Below are 22,593 nucleotides of genomic sequence, written 5' to 3' on the forward strand. Positions count from 1 at the left end.
AGAAAATAAATCCTCCCATCTGCCTACCTCAAAGGTCAAGGGCACACTTAGAGGTCACTAATAAAATGTTAACCCTATTGACAACCATTGACCTCTTTTGACCTTTGGTTTTCAGCGTGACACAGAGTACATGAAGACCATGTTCAAGACTGTTGTCATGGAAACAGTGTACCCTCTCATGCACTCTGCCTCCATGGTCTCATACAAGAGTGGTGACGTGATTGTGGAACAGGTAGGCAGCTTTATGATGTGAGTCTTGTTCTGGGATAATTTGGCTTAATTCATGTACGTAAGGGCTGTCCCAGATTAGCCTGTGAAGTCCAAACAAACAAATTGGGGACAATATTTCCCACTTAAACAGGATTTTCGGTATGAAAAGACTTTCTTAAAACTGGCTTGCAGACTTCACTAGATAATCTGAGAAGACACTTTATGCATACCGGTATGCATTAAGCCCAATTTTCCCTGACAGCGGCCCATATAGATAATTTGACACATATTATGGTGTATTTTGAAATGCAATAGGCCAAATAGAAATCTGATATTTAATAATGAGAAATACATGCCATATCCAATGGTTGGAGAAGACATACTTCATATATGTTTTGTGAGTATTGTATATTTCCCAAATGTTCTTGGAATTTTTTTTAAACCGATTACCTTAAAACACTTTAATTTAATGAGGTCATTGGTAGAATATGTATTTAGTCGAGTTTTTTTAATTGTGCTATATTGTGATTTTGTTTTGGAGCATTTTTGTGGTGGTATTTCGATCTCGATGAGGTATATCATAAATGGAATACTACATGTATATGACATTGATATTTTGGAGGGTTTTGTTGATCATGTTTAGTGTAAAGTTTTATTCCATTTAAAATGCTAACTCATGGAAAACAATGTAGCTTAATTAAGTCAAGGCATGCAAGGTACAGAAACACCACAGTCATACAGTATTCCCTATTTATTAAATGCAATTACATGTATTTATGAAACCAGTTTTGTTCTTGTTCTAATTACACATATGTCTGTCCCAAAATCTATCAAGAAACATATTTATATGTGTGTATTTATAGATCTTTGGTCTGTCATTTCACATTTTATGAGATAATTGGTTAAAGTTCAGGTTCATTGGCACCTTCAATTTGATTATTTTTATTACTTACTGTACAAGGGATCATGTGCATACTTAAAAAAATAAATTTGATAAAACAATGACACTGCTATGATACCAAAAATATCTCAAATTTGCCATAACAGAAACGATCTGTGGAGATCGCAAAGTTCCGCCAGAAGAAGCTATCCAAGCAAGGCATCCTGGCCTTACTGCTGTCCTCTGAGATGTCACACAAACCCCTCGACATGAAGGAGCTCACCTTTAACATCATCGGACCCTACTGTCTGCCAAACAAAAATCAGGTAAGGCTGTCACTGTCTGCAAAACAAACATCAGAACAGAACAGAAAAAAAGATTTTACGTCTGCCAAACAAACATCATGTAGTCTTTCACTACCTGCCGAACAAACATCTGGTATAATTGCTATGTTGGTCAATACTGTCTGCCTAACAAACATCAGGTAGCACTGCCCTTCTGTCTGTTGTCCAGTATTTCTTTAAAAAAAACATCAAGATTTCTGATAAATAGCAACAGGTAGGACTGATTGTCCTTAAAACTAACCACAGGAAGTCACTTTCTGCCGTACAAACATCAGGTAAGTCTGTCACTATCTGCCATACAAACATCAGGTAAGTCTGTCACTATCTGCCATACAAACATCAGGTTAAGTCTGTCACTATATGACATTCAAACATCAGGTAAGTATTTCACTAGCAATACAAATATCTGGTAAGTCTGTCATTATCTGACATTCAAACATCATGTAAGTCTGTCACTATCTCTCATACAAACATCATGTTTAGTCTGTCACTATCTGCCATTCAAACATCATGTAAGTCTGTCACTTTCTGACATTCAAACATCATGTAAGTTTGTCACTTTCTCCCATACAAACATCAGGTAAGACTGTCACTATCTGCCATTCAAACATCAGGTAAGTCTGTCACTATCTGACATTCAAACATCATGTAAGTCTGTCACTATCTCCCGTGCAAACATCAGGTAAGACTGTCACTATCTCCCATTCAAACACCAGGTAAGACTGTCACTATCTGCAATACAAACATCAAGTATGTCACTTTCTGCCATACAAACATCACGTTTGACTGTTACTATCTGCCATTCAAACATCATGTTTTACTGTCACTTTCTGCCATACAAACATAAGGTAAGACTGTCACTATCTACAATTCAAACATCAGGTAAGTCTGTCACTATCTGCCAAACAAACATCAGGTAAGACTGTCACTATCTCCCATACACATATCATGTAGGTCTGTCACTATCTCCCATACAAACACCATGTATGTCTGTCACTATCTGCCATACAAACATCAGGTTAGCATGTCACTATCTGCCAAACAAACATCAGGTAAGACTGTCACTATCTCACATACAAACATCATGTAAGTATGTCAATATATCTCATACAAACATCATGTAAGTCTGTCACTATCTGCCATACAAACATAAGGTTAGTATGTCACTATCTGCCAAACAAACATCAGGTAAGACAGTCACTATCTCCCATACAAACATCATGTTAATCTGTCACTATCTCCCATACAAACACCATGCAAGTCTGTCACTATCTGACATTCAAAAATTAGGTAAGACTGTCACTAAATGCCATTCAAACAAACAGCCAGTAAGTATGTCACTTTCTGCCAAACAAACACAAGGTTAGTCTGTCACTACTTGCTATACAAACATCAGGTGCGTGTTCATGTCTGCCAAACAAACATAACCTGTGGGTTCATCTGCCAAACAAACATCAGGTGAGAGTTCATGTCTGCCAAATAAACATTTGGTGAGAGTTCATGCCTGCCAAACAAACATTAGGTGAGAGTTCGTGCCTGCCAAACGAACATCAGGTGAGAGTTCATATCTGCCAAACAAACATCAGGTAAGACTGTCATTATCTCACATACACAGGGCTTACTCTGCCATTCGCCAAATTAGCCAATGGCTACAAATTTAACTATTTGGCTAAAGAAAATTCTATTTGGCTACAACTTTTTCTTCATTAAAACTTAAAAATAGCCAAAAATAGAAGAATTTTGCCAAAACAAAGTGAATTTGGCTAAAGAAATTTTTAAGCCAGGGGAAGCCCTGATACAAACATCATGTAAGTATGTCACTATCTCTCATACAAACATCATGTAAGTCTGTCACTATCTGTCATACAAACATCAGGTTAGTATGTCACTATCTGCCATACAAACATCAGGTAAGAAAGTCACTATCTCCCATACAAACATCATGTAAGTCTGTCACTATCTGCCAAACAAACATTATGTAAGACAGTCACTATCTCCCATACAAACATCATGCAAGTCTGTCACTATCTGACATTAAAAAATTAGGTAAGACTGTCACTAAATGCCATTCAAACAAACAGCCAGTAAGTATGTCACTTTCTGCCAAACAAGTCTGTCACTACTTGCTATACAAACATCAGGTGCAAGTTCATGTCTGCCAAACAAACATAACGTGTGGGGTTCATGTCTGCCAAACAAACATCAGGTGAGAGTTCATGTCTGCCAAACAAACATTAGGTGAGAGTTCATGCCTGCTAAACAAACATTAGGTGAGAGTTCATGCCTGCCAAACAAACATCAGGTGATAGTTCATGTCTGCCAAACAAACATCAGATGAGAGTTCATGTCTGCCAAACAAACATTAGGTTAGAGTTCATGTCTGCCAAACAAACATCAGGTGATTGTTCATGTCTGCCGAAATAACATCAGTTGAGAGTTCATGTCTGCCAAACAAACATTAGGTTAGAGTTCATGTCTGCCAAACAAGCATCAGATGAGAGTTCATGTCTGCCAAACAAACATCAGATGAGAGTTCATGTCTGCCAAACAAACATTAGGTTAGAGGTCATGTCTGCCAAACAAACATCAGGTGGGAGTACATGTCTGCCAAACAAACATCAGGTGGGAGTACATGTCTGTCAAACAAACGTCAGGTGAGAGTTCATGCCTGCCAAACAAATATCATGTATGACTGACATGTTGCCAGACATACATCAAGTAAAACAGTTATGTGTGTCAAGCAACATTACTCAGATCTCCAGATATTTGTTTAAACATCTAACAACTTTGTTTCTCTTACACAACACATATTCTTCCAAGTGCAACAACTTATAATATGCATCAACTGAGTAATTAACTGCATTCATGTATGTTTTACAGATTGTTGAGGTAGAGAGCTGAAGAACAGTTACAACTAGACATCGTCATAGTCTTGTGTGTAGCAGCTGACTTCCTGTAATGTTTAGTGTGTATTAAGAGATGTACAGAAGAGGGAGGATTTCTCTCAGTTTTTTATTATAAGCAAATGCATCTAAATATTTATTTTTAGTTCTTATAGTTCCTTTGTTTAACTGGATAATTGCACATTAGTGACCATGTAAAAATATGTTGTGGTTGTTCTTTACATTGTTTAATCCCTTAAACTTGCAAACAGTGTATTTGGTAACAGTCTCTGTGTATAAATCAAAGCGAAGCAAACTCCATCTATGCCACCTTTCTAATGGCTAAATAAGATGTTTGTGATGTTTCACTCTGCAAGGGTGAATGTAGCTTACTGTAAATTTATACATGTTTGTTAGGATACAGTTTTTAACTCACATTGGCATAAAGTGAGCTATTGTGATCAGACCCATGTCAGGGGTCTGTCCTAATGTGGTGTGCATCTTCAACTTTTAGCTCTCTAATACTCTAGAGGCCACATTCCAATTTTTATGAAACTATGTCAGAATGTTTGTGTATATTTTCTAGGTTGAGTTTAAATCTGGGTCATATGCATCCAAAAATTAGGTCACCAGTCCAAATCTTAGAGAAACATTGTTACCACAGTAGGGACAACATTTATGAATCTATCTTGACGAAGTTCTATCAGAATGTCTATCTTGCTTAGTTCAAATCTGGAGCATGAGCGTCAAAAATCTATAAGAACTTTCTAGGGGCCACATTTTTTAGTCAGTCTTAATGAAACTTGAATGTTCATCTAAGCAACAAACTAGGACAAGTTTAAATCTGGGATACATGTATTTAGAAACAAGGACACCTTGTAAGAATGTTTATCTTGACAATATGAATGCCATTTAAGATGCCATTTTGGTCAATTAGGGTCAAAAAGTAGATCGCGAATTTAAGTCTTTAACAATAAGTGTCTGTGAACTCAGGTGAGGGCTTGGTCGTAGTGTTTTCTGCACAAAAACTAACACAATTGGCCAAAAAGTTTCACTTCAAGTTTATTCAAACATATATATTCTGAGATATGTTCTATTTGAGGACCAGATGCATTGGCAATACAATCACTGTCAAATTATCAATAAACTTCATAATATATATTTTGTGAAATCAATTCATAAGTGTACAATCTTAGTATTTTTAATGTGAACAGATACTGCACTGCACACATTCAATTTAGTAAAAGTAATCTTAGTTCAGTTCATTTCTGTATCATAGACCATGTTATTTGTTTTAAGTGATGATGCTGATTCCGTCCATATTTTATTTACTTCAACAGAGTTTTAAGTGTACATTTTATATGAAAATGAGTCATCTGTGATAATGGGGATAAATGCATGTGGGTAAAGATTCATCGCAGATCAGCCTCTGCAGGGACAACACTTTCCCCCTAGACTGGATTGTTGCTTTTAGAGGAGACTTCCTTTAAACAAAAAATATTCCATAAAAACGGAAAGTGCTGTCCCAGATTAGCTTGTTTGGACTACACATGATAATCAGGGTCACACTTGCATTAAGCCTCATTTTTCCCAGAGCGAGGCATGAATGTATTTTAGAATTGTTTTGTATTTATTTGTATGTATTGATGTAGAAAATAAAAAATATCAAAGCACTCAGTGTATGTCAATACTTGATGATATGTTGTGCTGTCTGGAATCTCAGTATTGGAGGCTCCACTCAAACCATGTAATAATCTAGATCTTTGAGATTTATAATGTACTATGATCATTCAAAATCCTCAACTCAAACTCAGGTCTTGAAGTTGAAATGCAGACCAATGTATAATGGATTTAACAAACAGCTCTGATCTTTTTTATTGACCATTAACTCTCAGTCAGTTCAGGTTTTATGCTGTCTGCTGCTCATCAGTATCTAAGGGTTGGAAATAAAGCCTTTAAAACTTGAATATAGTGAGAAAATGTTTTAATTAAATTTAACTTTCTAGCCGACTTACATATGCGTTAAAATACATATCTAAGTGGTAAAGGGATAAAAGCACATTTAAAAATCTCATCCAGAGGCACAAGAATGCCTGTATTACTGAACTTAAACTGGTGTGCTATATAGGGAATGTTATCCGTTTTCTGGAGGCAATAACTTTTTTTTTTTAAATAATTTTATTTCCATTATAAGTAAGGAAAAATCCAATGAGCAGGAAATCATCTTGAAATAGGGAACATAACCACAGTATGGGCTGTAATTACGAGAGGTTTGCAAATAATGAATAATAATGAAATACATTCACAATCAGGATTTATGAGAATATCAGATAACAACAACAACATGGAGGATGAAAATGTAGTCCATAATGCAATCAAATAAACTACAGACACCACAGGATAGGTTGTCTTTACCAGTGGCTCACCGCTCATTTGATGTCCGGTTGAGCCAAGACATGAATAATGATATCAAATGTACAATCACATTAATGTAAAATGACAGTTATAAAATAATATTATCAAGCTGGCTAATACTTAGAGATGCACATAAAACACAGAAAACTAACTAAGGAACACAAAGAGGCAAACTATTATTTGTGTAGGTTGAGTAAATGAAGTGTGTTTGTCAAATAACAAAACATATCCCATCTACAGTACAAAATTAATGAAGTTTTTTTTCACCGTATTTGTTCACATTTGAGAACCAGTACATCAAAAAAGGCTCCAACTCAAAGTATAAGCCAGCTTCCAAACATCAAATTATTTTAAAAATAAGCAATAAATTAAATGTATGAATATGAACGTGTACATGTTGGAAAATGTAATGAAACTGCAGAATCTTGCAAATAGATGACGGTGGTTACGGTATATGCAAATGAATGAATGGCTAAAACATATTACAGTTATACGTGTATTTACCTTAAAATTATCACTTTATTGTAACATTCTTAAGATAGCAAATAAACACTCACACAGACATAGTGCATTTACACATATAAGGCCAATATGATTGGAAACAACAGGACTTCAACAAAACAGTATGGAACCCCTGGACCCATTCCGGAAAATTAAATTATTTTAAATATTTTCTCTTATGGTTTACCTTGTGATGTTATATCTAATCCTAAGCAGAAATCTGTTTACATATAAACCTTAAATAATTAAAAAATATAAATAGTCCTTAGGTGGGATATAAAGCAAAAAAATAATTTAACATCAAGAATTTGTCTGAACTTTGGCCCTAGCTCAATAACTTGAACTGTAATCTTTTAAAGAACTAGTATTCATTCCAGTCAATATCCCCTCAATATCATAAATGTTACAATTATACATTTTATTATCAATCATCACAAGCTTAAACGTACTTTTGTGTTAATAATGGCACATATGAATAATATAAGCAACACAAATAACAACATACAATTCATTGTTTATAAAGCATAGTTTGATAAACTACAGCTTTTTTAACGTAATTTAAAATACATAAGTACACAATCGCCTATATTCATTGTAAATATAGTGTATATATACACTATACATGGTGTACACATTTTAAATTAAATGCTCAAAAACAAATATTTATAGCATGCCCAAAAACTGAATTGATCAATTTCTGAAAAATATAGTAATTAATTAAAACAAACATGCACATCTGCAACACAAACCATAACATTAACATCTTTCAAGATGTACATGTACAATTATGTGTTCACAGTCATTCTGATAAATATAACTTAAATATATATTATATTTATTATTGTTTAAATATCATTATTTATATATAATAAAAAAATGAATGCAGAGTCTTATTAAAAGTGATTCCTGGTTTAACAGACATGCAATGTAAAATATTCTTTATGTTACTTGTATATGCACTTTATACAAATGAAAGTTTACAAGGAACAAACACTGACGCAGTAAAGTTTGTGTACCTGTAAGTCCTTTATCCACTCCAGTAAAGTTTGTGTAACTGTAAGTCCTTTATCCACCCCAGTAAAGTTTGTGTAACTGAAGATCCTTCCTCAAAAAACATTTACACTGGACCAACACTAACAATCTCAAGGTGCTATGCCTCCTATCTCCAGAGACCTGCCGAGTCAACAAAGCGGTGCACTGTGAAAATGAAATGGAGAACTGTTCAATTTGCCAAGCTTGTCTGACACCCACAAACAACTGCACTTCTCCAGATTTCCTAAAATCTGATTAATCCATGCTAGGACAAGCAGCAAAATCATTATTAAAACACAAGGCAAGACTGAATATTGTCACATTTGTTTTGGTACCTGTGACACAAATAGAATTTCATATCCTAGCACATTTAAAACAATACAACAGGATTAAAGGATCATGCTCACCTGCTTTAAAAGCAAAGTGAATGAACCTCCAGTCAACTGCACTGAACATGAAAGCTCACAGTACAAACTGTTGAGAGAGATGTGGCTTTGTACCTCCTTGTCAAATTTCACTGGTACTATTGGTTTTATGGTTAAAACCAGAATTGTTTGTGTGTAACCAACAAATATCTTGCCCTATATTGTCAACACTTACCGATCCCACCACAATAAGTAATTTAACCACATCATTTTTTTCGACACAGTCTTCTTATTTGAAAGCACAAATGTAACTGACAAACACAAGATTTGCCTTTTGTACGTTAGTATTCCCATTGACATGCACAAAACACTTTATTTAAGGATATAACCTGTATTTTTTTTTAAACATCACTATGATATGGCAACAAGTCATCTTTCCCAATTGATCACTTTGATATTTGTAACAACTTAACTGGTCACTTTAATATCATTAATGTTGAAAATACATAATCAGTTTGTGATACTCTTGCATTCAGTTTGTTGGTATCATTTGGTTATCCAGGTCCACCTATGATTATTGATATATCGAACAGAACTGAATATCTGTTGCACACTGGATTAAGTTACTTTTACAGTACAGTAAATTATGATATTCAGAGCCTGTTCTATGATAACCAATTTCAAATAATATGCCAACTCAAGTCATTTTCAATAATCTTTCTTTCTTTGGCCACTTTCTTAACCAGATAGGAGTTGTACAGGTGTGGCATTCAATTGTGAATAAGCCAATTACACACGGTAGTACTTTTGACTATCTAATATTAAAATGTAATTTATCATAAAGGCCACAGCATTAAAGTTGTCTTTTCAGAAACCATTTGATAGTATTTCTCAACACAAACGATAATATATCAAGTAAAAATCTTAACAATATCACAGGATTGTTTCACTACTTCATATGAAGTCGTTCAACTCTCATCTTAGCTCCCAGCAGGTTTGCTAAAGCCAGACATGTTCTCATACATTTTTTTACCCCTAGTAACTCTGGTTGCAGGCACAGGTTTACCAGCAGCCTGGATTGTTTTCCCGCTTCGAGTCCGACTCTGTAGGCCATTATTTTGGCTATGGGCACCGTCTGTCTCTAGATCAGAGTCGGACATGACGCTTCCCTCATTGGACTGAGACTGAGCCATGCTGGCCACGTTCCCTGGTGTCCCTGCACTGCTCTGGGCAAGCTGAGTCTGATACATGGTCAACAGATTCTGCAAGAAAGCTTGCGTCTGCTCAGGGGTAAAAAACGCTGGCTGCTGCTGTTGTTGTTGAATTGGCTGCTGAACTGGAGTCTGTGGTTGTTGTTGAGTTGGCTGCTGAGCTGGAGCCTGTGTTTGTTGTGGCTGTTGTTGCAGCGGCTGCTGTAGTTGTTGAGGTTGCTGAGCTGTAAGTGCATTAAGCAAAGCCTGCAGTCCACTGCTGAGAAGCATGTTCATGGAGGGAGTAGTGGACTGCTCTGTAGACAGCAGTGGTGCAGAACTCCTTGTCGACTGGCTCTCTGATCTCCCAGGATGGTTCAAGGGAGCAGACATTGGCTTCTGGAAGTGATGCTCCGGTAGGCTTGGAGCAGGAACAGGCTGTGAAGGTCCTGCACTGGGACCTGGCATCTCCTCCCCAAGGTCATTGTTGATGATCACCCACTGTCCATTTATTATTGCCAGCTGCTGATTAGGTTGCAAGGGCGGAAAAGTAAACGTGTTATCAGCTTCGCTACTGACTACTGTCTGGCCTTGTTGATCATCCATGGCTTGGACCGGGTACTTATCGTGCTGACTATTTAACACCTGGTAGGTGTTCGATTCCGCCCCGGAGGTAATTATGATGGTCTGAGCGTTGTCAGCCGTGTTGAACCCAGCTGATGGTGGCCTAGCAAGCATGCTGGAACTGGGTGTTACCCCTAGTAACTCCTGATAGGACTGGGTTTCAGGCTGAGGGGACATTGGCTTGTACGTGCTGAACGGGAGGGAGGTGAGGGCAGGGGAGGACAACTCTTTGCCAATTACCAACACATTTTGGGTTTCACTTGAACTGGAGCTCTCTCCATTGGTGTCTGAAGCAAATTAAATACATGTATCGTATTTGAAATAACAGAAAATACACTGTAAAAAATGATACCACAAATACTTCAAACAGTTTTAATGTTGAAGCGAAAACTAATGATATGTATAATATAGTTAACTTCCCACTACCTAGTAACAGTAATTAAACAAGAGCACTGCATAACGGGTGCCACGCTCGGCTGCGAAAGCTTGTCAGAATTTTTTTATATCTTAGAGGTCACAGTGACCTTGACCTTTGACCTAGTGACCCAACAAGAGATATGTTCATCAGAAACACAATGCCCCCTACTGTGCCACTTTGAAATAAAATTTCTCTTTATCATTTGGCAGGTATAGAAATCATCTCCCTTTAAAGCTTATTACTTCCCTAGGATTTTGTCCAATCCAACCAGGGGGGGGGGGGGGGCTGTAGACAGTCAAAAATGACCAAGTCAGACATAACTGACAACCAAGGCATGTGGTTTATCAAAGAGATCATAGCCAGAGTTCATCATGTATCTGTGGACATAAGTCCACAGGTATGTAATGAACAATACTATTAACAACTAAGTACATGAAAGAAATGATAATTATATCATTTAAAAAAAAACTTTGACAAATCAATCATTTGAGTTATAAATTATCAAAATAATAAACATGTACAGTAACTGTGAAAATAACTTCAATTCTTGGTAAGGAAATATATAATATGAGATTCATAATTATATAAATTACTTCCCTTGAAAATAATTGTCTCTAACAAATCTATATTTTTAGTAGCAAATAATTAAAAGCCACTACGGTGACTGTAGATTCACCACTCAAAATGTGCAGCTCCATGAGATACACATGCATGCCAAATATATAATATGGCTATGTTCAATATTGAATAATTATCTCCCTTTAAAGCTTATTACTTCCCTTAAATGTGTATTTTTTACCGTAGACCTTGAAGGATGACATTGACGTTGACCTTTTACCACAATGTGTTTGTCAGAAACACAAAACCGCCTACTGCTCCGCTTTGATTTATTTAACAACAAGGGACAAAATTGTCACAAAACCAGGTTTTCATTGTGAAAAAAAATCTGATTAAGGGAGACAACTCAAACTGAACTTTTGAAATGAACAAACAAAATTAACCCCCTTCGTAAGTTTGTTTCAAAATAAATCTATTTTAAGTTGTGGTGACCTTGACATTGGAGATATTGACGTGATTCTTTCGTGCGACACACCGTCCCTGATGGTGAACAAATGCGCCAAATAATTGTAAAATCTCACAATGATTGACATAGTTATGGCCCAGACAAGCTCATTTATTGCCAATTTTGACCTTTGAACTCAAAGTGTGACCTTGACCTTGGAGATATCGACGTAATTATTTCGCGCGACACACCGTCCAATGATGGTGAACAAATGTGCCAAATGATTTTAAAATATGACAATGAACGACATAGTTATGGCCCGGACAAGCTTGTTCCACCCGCCCGCCAGCCAGCCCGCCCGCATTCGCCAATCTAATAACCAGTTTTTTCCTTCGGAAAACCTGGTTAAAAATATATACGTTGGCAGGTCAAATAACTATGTCCATTTAAAGCTTATTACTTTCCTTGACTTTGTTTTTTCGACCCTATACCTTGAAGGATGATGTTCACCTTGAAATTTGAAATTTTACCACTCAAAATGTGCAGCTCCATGAGATACACATGCATGCCAAATATCAAGTTGCTATCTTCAATATTTAAAAAGTTATGGCCAATGTTAAGGTTTTAGCACCACAGCCACAACGGCGGACAGCAGATGACAGGCTGTCTATGACAATAGCTTGGATTTTCTCTGAAAACAGCCGAGCTAAAAACATATTTTTGATGATGTTCTCATTAGCAACTTCTATTGTAGAGGTTTTACCCAGCAAATGAATCCAATTGAGAGTGCTGACATCAACTATTTCTGCTCACCAAATAACCTCTAGAAGTCAATGATTTACACATTTTCCATTTCTCAAACAGTGTATCAAATATATCCTTTTCCAAGCTCACCATAAGACCTGTATGCTCCTTCCTGATACTGCCCATTGTACACACTGACTGCCTTCCGCTTGAATTCCTTACTTTCCTCTACAAAATGGCGCAGATATTTTACATTTGCCATAACACTCAAGTGGTAAATGACAACAAGGGCTGTTTGTAAAACATGCATGCCCCCCATATGGGCTCTCCGTTGTAGTGAGAGCCATTGTGTGAATATGTTTTTTGTCACTGTGACCTTGACCTTTGACCTAGTGACCTGAAAATCAATAGGGGTCATCTGCCAGTCATGATCAATGTACCTATGAAGTTTCATGATCCTAGCCATAAGCATTCTTGAGTTATCATCCGGACACCATTTTACTATTTCGGGTCACCGTGACCTTGACCTTTGACCTAGTAACCTGAAAAGCAATAGGGGTCATCTGCGAGTCATGATCATTCTACCTATCAAGTTTCATGATCCTAGGAATAAGCGTTCTTCAGTTATCATCCGGAAACCATTTTACTATTTCGGGTCATCGTGACCTTGACCTTTGACCTAGTGACCTGAAAATCAATAGGGGTCATCTGCGAGTCATGATCAATATACCTATCAAGTTTCATGATCCTAGGCCTAAGCGTTCTTGAGTTATCATCCGGAAACCATTTTACTATTTCGGGTCACTGTGACCTTGACTTTTGACCTAGTGACCTCAAAATCAATAGGGGTCATCTGCGAGTCCTGATCAATCTACCTATCAAGTTTCATGATCCTAGGCATAAGCCTTCTTGAGTTATCATCCGGAAACCATTTTACTATTTCGGGTCACTGTGACCTTGACCTTTGACCTAGTGACCTGAAAATCAATATGGGGTCATCTGCGAGTCATGATCAATCTACCTATCAAGTTTCATGATCCTAGGCCTAAGCGTTCTTGAGTTATCATCCGGAAACATTTTACTATTTCGGGTCACCGTGACCTTCAACTTTGACCTAGTGACCTCAAAATCAATAGGGGTCATCTGCAAGTCATGATCAATGTACCTATAAAGTTTCATGATCCTAGGCCCAAGCGTTCTTGAGTTATCGTCGGACAACCACCTGGTGGACGGACCGACAGACCGACCGACAGACCGACATGAGCAAGGCAATATACCCCCTCTTCTTCGAAGGTGGGCATAAATATCAAAATAAATGTTGTATTGGCTATGAATATTTGGCACAACTGATAATTACACTGGTCGATAACTCTCTGAAACATGTTGCAGCATATTCAGATTTGGCCAGATATAACACCTAGGTTCATTTATTATCGCCAAGCAGGCTGTTGTCATCCTGACAGGGGAGTGTGCTTTATGACCACAGAACAGTAAACACTAATTAGTTCTGCTGATAAGCCGATGGCTAAAATCTAGCCGTCCTGGGAGTAACTGAGTAGGACTGTATGTACACATATCAAAATAATGACACCCTATTGTGAAAAGATGCAAGAAATTTATCAATGTTATGTCTCCTTTATGGATGGATGTTATAAACTGCACTAAATATTGACTGGTAAAGCAGTACATTCTACTGAAATCAAAGTTGCCAAGGAAACAGTTTAATTGCACTGTTCATTTGATACAACAAAACACAGTTGGTACACTTGGCTCATCTAAAGATCAAACAAAAGGCTCTCCAGTGCATTAGTATATTACATGTATAATGGCATAAACACAATAGCTGTATTAAATTAGATGCATTCCACTTCCTTTATGTACAAAGAATTTATGAACGAAGTCCCACAAACTTATTTGCATTGTTTTATTAGTAGTCTTAAACAAATTTTGACTTTGGTACGATTGTTGGACATTTTGGATAGTAAAATAATTGTACATACGAAAAAATTAGGCGAAACAAAATTTGGATAAGAAAGACACAAAAGAACAAGAATATGAAAGAAAAAAAAAATTAGGTTTGGAAAAATGTACTTCTTTTTTTTTGGAATGCTACATCTTTTTACACTGCAATGTGATTGAGAAAACAAAGTGGTGTGATGCATATTGCTACATGTTATTGTAATTTATTCCAAACGGCAATACCAAATGTGCCCTCTTGATAAAACAAAAAAAAAAAAAAAAAATTGGGGGAGGGGGGGGGGGGGGGTTGGGGCGTGGGAGGGTAGAGGTTGAGAGGGGGTATAATTCGGGGTGAGGTAATTAATAAGATGTTAAAAAAAAATGTGATGGGGTGGAAAAGGGGCGGGGGTAGGGCGGGTAGAAGGGTGAGAGGGGGTAACAATGTGGGGTGGGGTAATATATAAGATATTAATTTAAAAAAAATAGGGGGGTGGGGGGGTAGAGAGGAGTGAAAGGGGGGTATAATGTGGGGTGTGGTAATTTATAAGATGTTTAAAAAAAAATTGAGGGGGGGGGGGGTTGGGGGGGTAGGGGGGATGGAGGATGACAGGGGATAATAATGTGGGATGTGGTTATTCTAAAATGTTTAAAAAATGGGGGTGGGGGGGTAGGTGGAGTGGGTGGTGAGAGGGGGCAATAATGTGGGGTGCGGTAATTTATTAGATTAAAAAAAAAAAATTGGGAGGGGGGCATGGGGGTGGGTAGAAGGGGGGGTAGGGGGGGAGTGACAGGGGGATTTAATGTGGGGTGGGGTTATTTATTAGATGTTTAAAAATATATGGGCTGTCCGTTGTACTGGCAGCCATTGTGTGAATAGGTTTTTTTGTCACTGTGACCTAGAACTTTGACCTAGTGACATGAAAATCAATCGGGGTCATCTGCGAGTCACAATCAATGAACCTATGAAGTGTTATCATCCAAAAATCATTTTACTATTTCGTGTCACCGTGACCTTGACCTTTGACCTTGTGACCTCAAAATCAAAAGGGGTCATCTGCAAGTCATGATCAACCTACCTATGAAGTTTCATGATCCTAGGCATATGCGTTCTTGAGTTATCATCCGAAAATCGTTTTACAATTTCAGGTCACCGTGACTTTGACCTTTGACCTAGTGACCTGAAAATCAATAGGGGTCATCTGCGAGTCTTGATCAATCTAGCTATAAAGTTTCATGATCCTAGGCGTATGCGTTCTTGAGTAATAATCCGGAAACCATTTTACTATATTTGGGTCACCGTGATCTTGACCTTTGACCTAGTGAACTGAAAATCAAAAGGGGTCATCTGCGAGTCATGATCAATCTACCCATAAAGTTTCATGATCCTAGGCATATGCGTTCTTGAGTTATCATCCAGAAACCATTTTACTATTTCAGGTCACCGTGACCTTGACCTTTGACCTAGTGACCTGAAAATCAATAGGGATCATCTGCAAGTCATGATCAATCTACACATGAAGTTTCATGATCCTAGGCGTATGCATTTTTTGAGTTACCATCCGGAAACCCCTTACTATTTCGAATCACCGTGACCTTGACCTTTGACCTAGTGACCTCAAATTCAATAGGGGTCATCTGCGAGTCATGATCAATCTACCCATGAAGTTTCATGATCCTAAGCGTATGCGTTCTTGAGTTATCATCCGGAAACCATTTTACTATTTCAGGTCACCGTGACCTTGACCTTTGACCTAGTGACCTCAATATCAATATGGATCATCTGCGAGTCATGATCAATGTACCTATGAAGTTTCATGATCCTAGCCCCAAGCGTTCTTGAGTTATCATCCAAAAACCATCTGGTGAACGGACCGACCGACCTACCGACCGACATGAGCAAAGCAATATACCCCCTCTTCTTCGAAGGGGGGCATAATAAATGATCTCATAACGAAGCCATTTTACTTCCAATACTTGGACAACTTACTTACAACAGACTGAAAGACAGCTCCTTTCTATGTTAAAAAACTGATCAAATATTCATTAACTAGCATATTGAAATGATAACAAAAATGAACAGTACCTGAATATTCAGTAGGGGTTCCAGAATGATCATCATCTGTCAACTTCCTCTTTTTCGCTTTCCTTCTTACATCATATAGATCTGGAATAAACAAGATTCAGAATAATAAATGAACAAGACATGTGTCCACTGAACACGGATGCTCTAACGTATCATTCATGACTCAAAACTGGCATTTCAAAATCTTTCCATATATAGCATATGTATGTTTGAGACAATGGTTTGCAAGCTGTTTCATTGCAAAATTTGACCTTTTACTTCTAAGTGTGACCGTGACATTTGAGAAAGGGAGACAGGTTTTACATGTGACACATCGTCTTATGGTGGACATTTGAGTATACATACTTTGCAAATCCCTCAATATATGGCAAAATTATGGCAGAGACAGGAATTTGTTTACTGATGTACAAACAGATGTTAAAGTGCCATTGGTACATGGTGACTTCTTCAAAAGGAGACATAAAAAGACCAATCTTTATGACATGGAATAACATAAATGCTACATTTAAGAAGCACATAATTACATAAAGAACTACACTTCTTAGTGCGAGATGTTCCATTTTCTAATATTTAAGCAAATCTGTCCAGTCATAAGGAATAGTCAAGCCATAATATTTTGGGATGAACATACAGGCATATGTATGAATAAGTGAACATTTTCTTTTTACATGAGTTTGAACATACAAATGCACTACTTTCAACATCTATGAAGGCATTTACCTGATCCAAGATAGAAGAATGGCCAGGGCTTGGTTTCTTTGTTTGTTTTTTTGTCACGCAGACACAGTTCAACTTGTACATCAGACTCTATGTCGCGATCTAGATATGGAGGGGCAGTAAACTTGACTACCGCCTGAAGAAAATATTTTTATTGTCATTGACAGATTGCATACACAATTTCACTTCAAATGCTAAAATACAAGTGGAAAGATAAATAAATCTAGATTCTTGAAAACTTTGATGGCACATTTTTTTTTTTAATAGAATGATAAAGGCTGAACAGACAGTGCAGACAAACTTGAAGCCACAAAAAATGTTCTTTGAGAATCAAAAATGACAATCAATGCATAGTAAAGAGAATTCAGTGCAACATATTTTTCAATACCTTTTTAACGATTTCCAATTGTTCTCCAGATAAAACCACTTCCCACCTTGTTTTTCCACTAGCATCTTTTTCACGCAAAACAACTTCAGGTTCTGAAAACAAACATGTTTTTTGGTTATGAAGTTAGATTGAACTAAGTCTAGACTGCACAATTTTAACCTTCAATCTCCTTAGTTAAAAGGTCATAAACTTTTTTTGCTTCTCTGAAAACATATGACTTATTATATCAAAGCGCTGAAGGCACTGAAGTTGTTCGCTGTTGTTGTCCTTGATTAGCTTGTGCGCATTGCACAGGCTAATCAGTGTGCACAGGCTAATCTTATTTGACTTGCATTAAGCACCGTTTTCCCTGAAAGCAGCCAATATGTACAGATTTCAATGATAACCACTAGACCATCTTAAAAGCTGGTATATACATTCGCTGCAGAGTAAAGTAGAAGCATTTGTCGTCTGCAGTGCATACAGGCGAGGTAATCCTTCCTAGCATAGTGAGTTGCAGTTCATACTGATTTGCAAAATATGCGCTGTAAATTTAGTCGGCCGCTAACGCGACCAACTAATAAATATCAGTCTTGAACTTCCAATATTGACATATGCAATTGATTCACGGGTTACAAATAACTCCATTATTAAGATATTTCAACCCATTTTAAAACTAAAGATTGGTCTCTCATGATCATAAACAAGCATGTCTATCCGTAGTATCGGCCCTCTTAATGAATACATACGAATATGGAAGTGAACAAATACAAAAACATGCATGTGTTATATGTCAATCTATAGTTAAATGAATTATGTGTATTCTTGGACATAACAACGAAAACATCATTTATATCAGAAATATTTTCATCAAATACTGGCTAGACTTAGCTCCATGTAGCAATCTGTTTCATATACAATTGTTTCATAGTATCGGCCCTTCTGATTGGTTGTTAAGATTTGTTACTATGCGCATGTGCTTGTTCTAAAAAAGTAACTTAATGGAAAAAAGATACTCTTGCTTATGTTGTTATTAAAATATTTTTACATTTTATTAAAAAATAAGCAGCATATAAAACATTTGATAAAGCTACTATCAATCCATAAACAAACGAACATAATTGTGTGTTACATAATTAAAAATCATAGCATCACCCTGGAATAAACATGACCTACTTTCCAACAAAAACCGGAAATCATGAGGATGATCGTCGTAATAGTCATGGATAACCATCAAATAAATTACAACTAATAAACATTAACTTTCCAACTTCTTGAGAGGTTTTCGTTAAAGGCACAATACTATGAGGAGGACAGATACTATGAGAGTAAAGGATATAGGAGTATGTAGCCTAAATTGATAAATACAATTTTTACTGAACAAAAGTATCATGCATCGAAAACAACTTTCAAAGGGGTTATGAAAAAATAAATCATTTCTGAAATAGAAACTTACCATTTGGAAAGTATGTCTGGTTTGAGACAACCACCAGGATTCTGTTCTTGGATTGATTGTTAGGAGGGCTTCCTGAAGCCATGACCATGTTGGGCTCCACATCATCTATTAGGAACTCCTTCCCTTGTTCTGTAATACAAAATAGAACCAATTATAATTAAAAACAACACATATATCATGCTTGGTGCAGTTTTAAGGCAGCAGTGTGATAAAATTGTAGGTAGAAATGAGTAACAAGTGTTTTTTCAGGGAGCAGATTATAAACGTGTTAGAAAAAAACACTTAAGTTTTAGCTGGTATAAATGTGTCATCACAAGACTAAGTTTTCAGGTATTAAGAGATTGACATTTAAATAGACAATTTGATGAAACAGAGAGCTAAGTACTCTAAAAATGAACACCTCGAATTCTTGAGGAAAGAGATTTTTTTCATGAGTGATCTTGACCTTGACAAGCCTTAAATACATTCTTGGCTGGGCCTGAATGTAAGCTAGATACATCCCAAGTTTCATTAAGATTGGGGTCAATCCAAACTGAAGTTACGACCTGAAACACACCCATTTGATGCAGACTTCACACCTGCCTGCCATGTCCCAATCTAAAAACCAGGATTTTCAACTTTGCTACAAACCTTGTTTAATATTTTTGACTATCTGCAATACGGGCTAACTATATCACCTCATTATGACATTTGAAAAATATTTTGAGCAAAAGATTATTGATAATTAAAATTTAAATGTAATTAAGATCTAGGAAAACAGTTTTTCCAGGTATACTCTTTAATCCTTTTCACAAGAATGGGTTTGGTTACGGTGCAGTATTCCCTGATTACTTACTTCGGTTGTTTAGGGCAGTGGAGATCCCATACAGGGGTGGCTTCCCCTCATCTTCCAACTGAACCACCACCATGACATGCACAAGCTGCTTGTCATGCTTATCATCATCACCTTGGCAACAAACAATAAAACTTGACAATAAAATTAATAAAATTGATTATAATTATTTGTTCCGTTAAGTTCTATCATTAAAATCATGATACGCAAGTTCCATTTAAAGGGACTTGTTCACAGTTCGCAAAAATTATAAATTTTAAACTCTTTGTATAAGAATCAAAAAGTAAATGAACAAGCAAATTCGTAGAATTGATATCCCCCGCCAAAATACTTCTGGACACAAATATTTCTGGACGGATGGACAACGCCAATATCATCCTCTTATCCATTTATATACTCATACCAAGTTTCAATGAAATCTGTCAAAGCACTTCCAAGATATGGCTCCAGACACACAAAAAACCATTTTTTCAAAATACAAAGGGCCAAAACTCCTTTATTATACGATGGTGTACAATGCCATTTGGCGTGCATCGTCCTCTTGTCCATATATATACTCAAACCAAGTTTCAATGAAATCCGCCAAAGCACTCCCAAGATATGGCTCCGGACACAAAGTGACGGCCGGATGGCCGGACAACGCCAAAACAATATCCCTCCGCCTAGGCGGGGATAAAATGTGCATTCATGAGCGTAATAACACTAATGACAGAGACTAATACACTGAAAGTATATTTTAGTTTGACATTAATAATTGTTAACAATTGATAAAATAATAAGCGTAAGAAATGCGAAAAGAATGAATAATTTGGAGAGCTATGTTGTAATTATATTTTGTAACAAAAGAGGGGGGTCATATTGTGGAGTGTGGTAATTTATTAGATGTTTAAAAAATATATTTTTTTTTTTGGGGGGGTAGGGGGGGGGGTTGGGGTGAAAGGGGGGTATAATGTGGGGTGTGGTAATTTATTAGATGATGTTTAAAAATATATATAAAAAAAATTGGGGGGGGGGGGGAGGTTGGGGAGGGGGAAGAGATTCTGGGTAGGGGCGTGGGGTATTGTTTGGGTGTGGAATCCATTGTGGTATTCAGGTAAGTGTTGTTTTGTCAAAGTAATAATAAAATGTGATCATAAATAAAGAAGTTATGGCAAATTAAGCAAAATGTTCAATTATCTAAGTGTAAAAGGGGCCATAATTATGTCAAAATGCTTGATACAGTGGTCTGCTCTTGTTCATAGGTTGGGGTCATGTTGGGTATCAAGTATGCAACATATAATAGGAATATGTCAAAGGATATAGGAAATATTTGGGGTAGTTCGCAAACTTTAACATAGATTTATCAATAATATGCATATTCTAAGTATAAAAGGGGCAATAATTATGACAAAATGCTTGATAGAGTTGTCTGCTCTTGTTTATAGGTTGGGGTGATGTTGGTAAACAAGTATGCAAAATATGAAAGCAATATGTCAAGGGACAATGAAAATAAATGGGGTAGTATGAAAACTTTAACATTTGCTGCATATTCTAAGTGGAAAGGGCCATAATTATGACAAAATGCTTGATGGAGTTGTCTGTTCTTGTTTATAGGTTGGGGTCATGTTGGTAAACAGTATGCAAAATATGAAAGCAATATGTCAAGGGACAATGAAAATAATTGGGGGGTAGTACGAAAACTTTAACATTTGCATGCTAAGGCTAACAGAAACGGAAACTCCGATGCCGGGGATGAGTAGGATAGCTCCACTATATATATTTCAAATTATAATAGTCGAGCTAAAAACTAATTTCAAAATATTACTTAAATGATACTAATTTGAAATTTATGACTCTTAAAGTTTTTAACCAACCCAATTTCTACTTGGCTGAAACCACTAACATTTCATGGCGCTCTTCCATAGATAACAAGAATACTTATTTCATCTTGTTTAAACTTTAAACACCTTTACTGCATCTGTACACACCAACTGCATGCCCATATTAATAATTTGGAAATCTGGATGAATTATGGAACTTTCATATACCCAAGGGGTGCAAATAAACTGGACAAAGCCAAGTGTGGGGTGGTTTTGAAAAAATCAGTATATTTTTTTTCAAGCACGGACAGCCTACCTAAAAATTTGCATGTGGTTCAGTAAAATGATGCTGATTAAGAAAATAATACATTAGATTATATTTGGAAAGGTGCCCATTACGGGGTGCGCTACCTTAAAGACCGAAAATTCCATAGCAGCATGGATGGCAGACTGGTTTTAGACGCTAGACTTTTGCTCCAAGGGTCAGTGGTTCAAGTACAGGTGAGGATATATATTTTAACCTTGTTTTATTCTGGAGATCTTTAGCTCTGGTGTTAACATTTATCAATTAAAAGCATGTACTGAGAACCTTAAAAACAATCCAAAATCTGTGAACAATGCCCTTCAAGATTTAAATACTTATAGTGAACAAAATCATAGCATATTACCTCTTCTCTTTACATCCAGTTTGAGTTCATTTTGTAAGTATTGAAGCTTTCTTTCATAATATTTTTTCTTTATCCCCTTTAGTAGGCATCACAACTGACACCCC

At 36.7% G+C, this 22,593-nt stretch overlaps 2 protein-coding genes across 5 annotated transcripts in view; one reads left to right on the plus strand and one right to left on the minus strand.

The window, feature by feature from the left end:
• LOC127868947 (nephrocystin-1-like) overlaps positions 1-5,989 on the plus strand; it is a 49,464-nt gene extending 43,475 nt beyond the window's left edge. For all 4 annotated transcript variants that reach the window (XM_052411159.1, XM_052411158.1, XM_052411161.1 and 1 more), the window contains 3 exons: positions 116-232; positions 1,258-1,416; positions 4,315-5,989. In XM_052411159.1, the coding sequence (XP_052267119.1) occupies positions 116-232; positions 1,258-1,416; positions 4,315-4,335 (297 nt within the window). In that variant the 3' untranslated portion in view covers positions 4,336-5,989. The remainder of the gene's footprint in view (positions 1-115; positions 233-1,257; positions 1,417-4,314) is intronic.
• LOC127868948 (uncharacterized) lies at positions 5,363-22,593 on the minus strand. Its single transcript, XM_052411162.1, has 8 exons — positions 22,490-22,593; positions 20,026-20,136; positions 19,191-19,319; positions 17,756-17,847; positions 17,371-17,503; positions 16,651-16,731; positions 12,759-12,836; positions 5,363-10,730 (listed from the first exon to the last, which is right to left on the minus strand). Exons 2-8 carry the CDS (start codon positions 20,096-20,098, stop codon positions 9,610-9,612), a joined length of 1,707 nt encoding a protein of 568 aa, XP_052267122.1. The 5' UTR covers positions 20,099-20,136; positions 22,490-22,593; the 3' UTR covers positions 5,363-9,609.

This window comes from Dreissena polymorpha, chromosome 2, assembly GCF_020536995.1.
Source record: "Dreissena polymorpha isolate Duluth1 chromosome 2, UMN_Dpol_1.0, whole genome shotgun sequence".
NCBI lineage: Eukaryota > Metazoa > Mollusca > Bivalvia > Myida > Dreissenidae > Dreissena > Dreissena polymorpha.

Excerpts from the sequence above, each read along its gene's own strand:
- LOC127868948 (XM_052411162.1), bottom strand. The coding sequence starts at position 20,098 with ATGGTGGTGGTTCAGTTGGAAGATGAGGGGAAGCCACCCCTGTATGGG. Across the intron at positions 19,320-20,025 it reads CACTGCCCTAAACAACCGAA|AACAAGGGAAGGAGTTCCTA; the intron begins GTAAGTAATCAG and ends TTTGTATTACAG. Across the intron at positions 17,848-19,190 it reads CCAGACATACTTTCCAAATG|AACCTGAAGTTGTTTTGCGT; the intron begins GTAAGTTTCTAT and ends GTTTGTTTTCAG.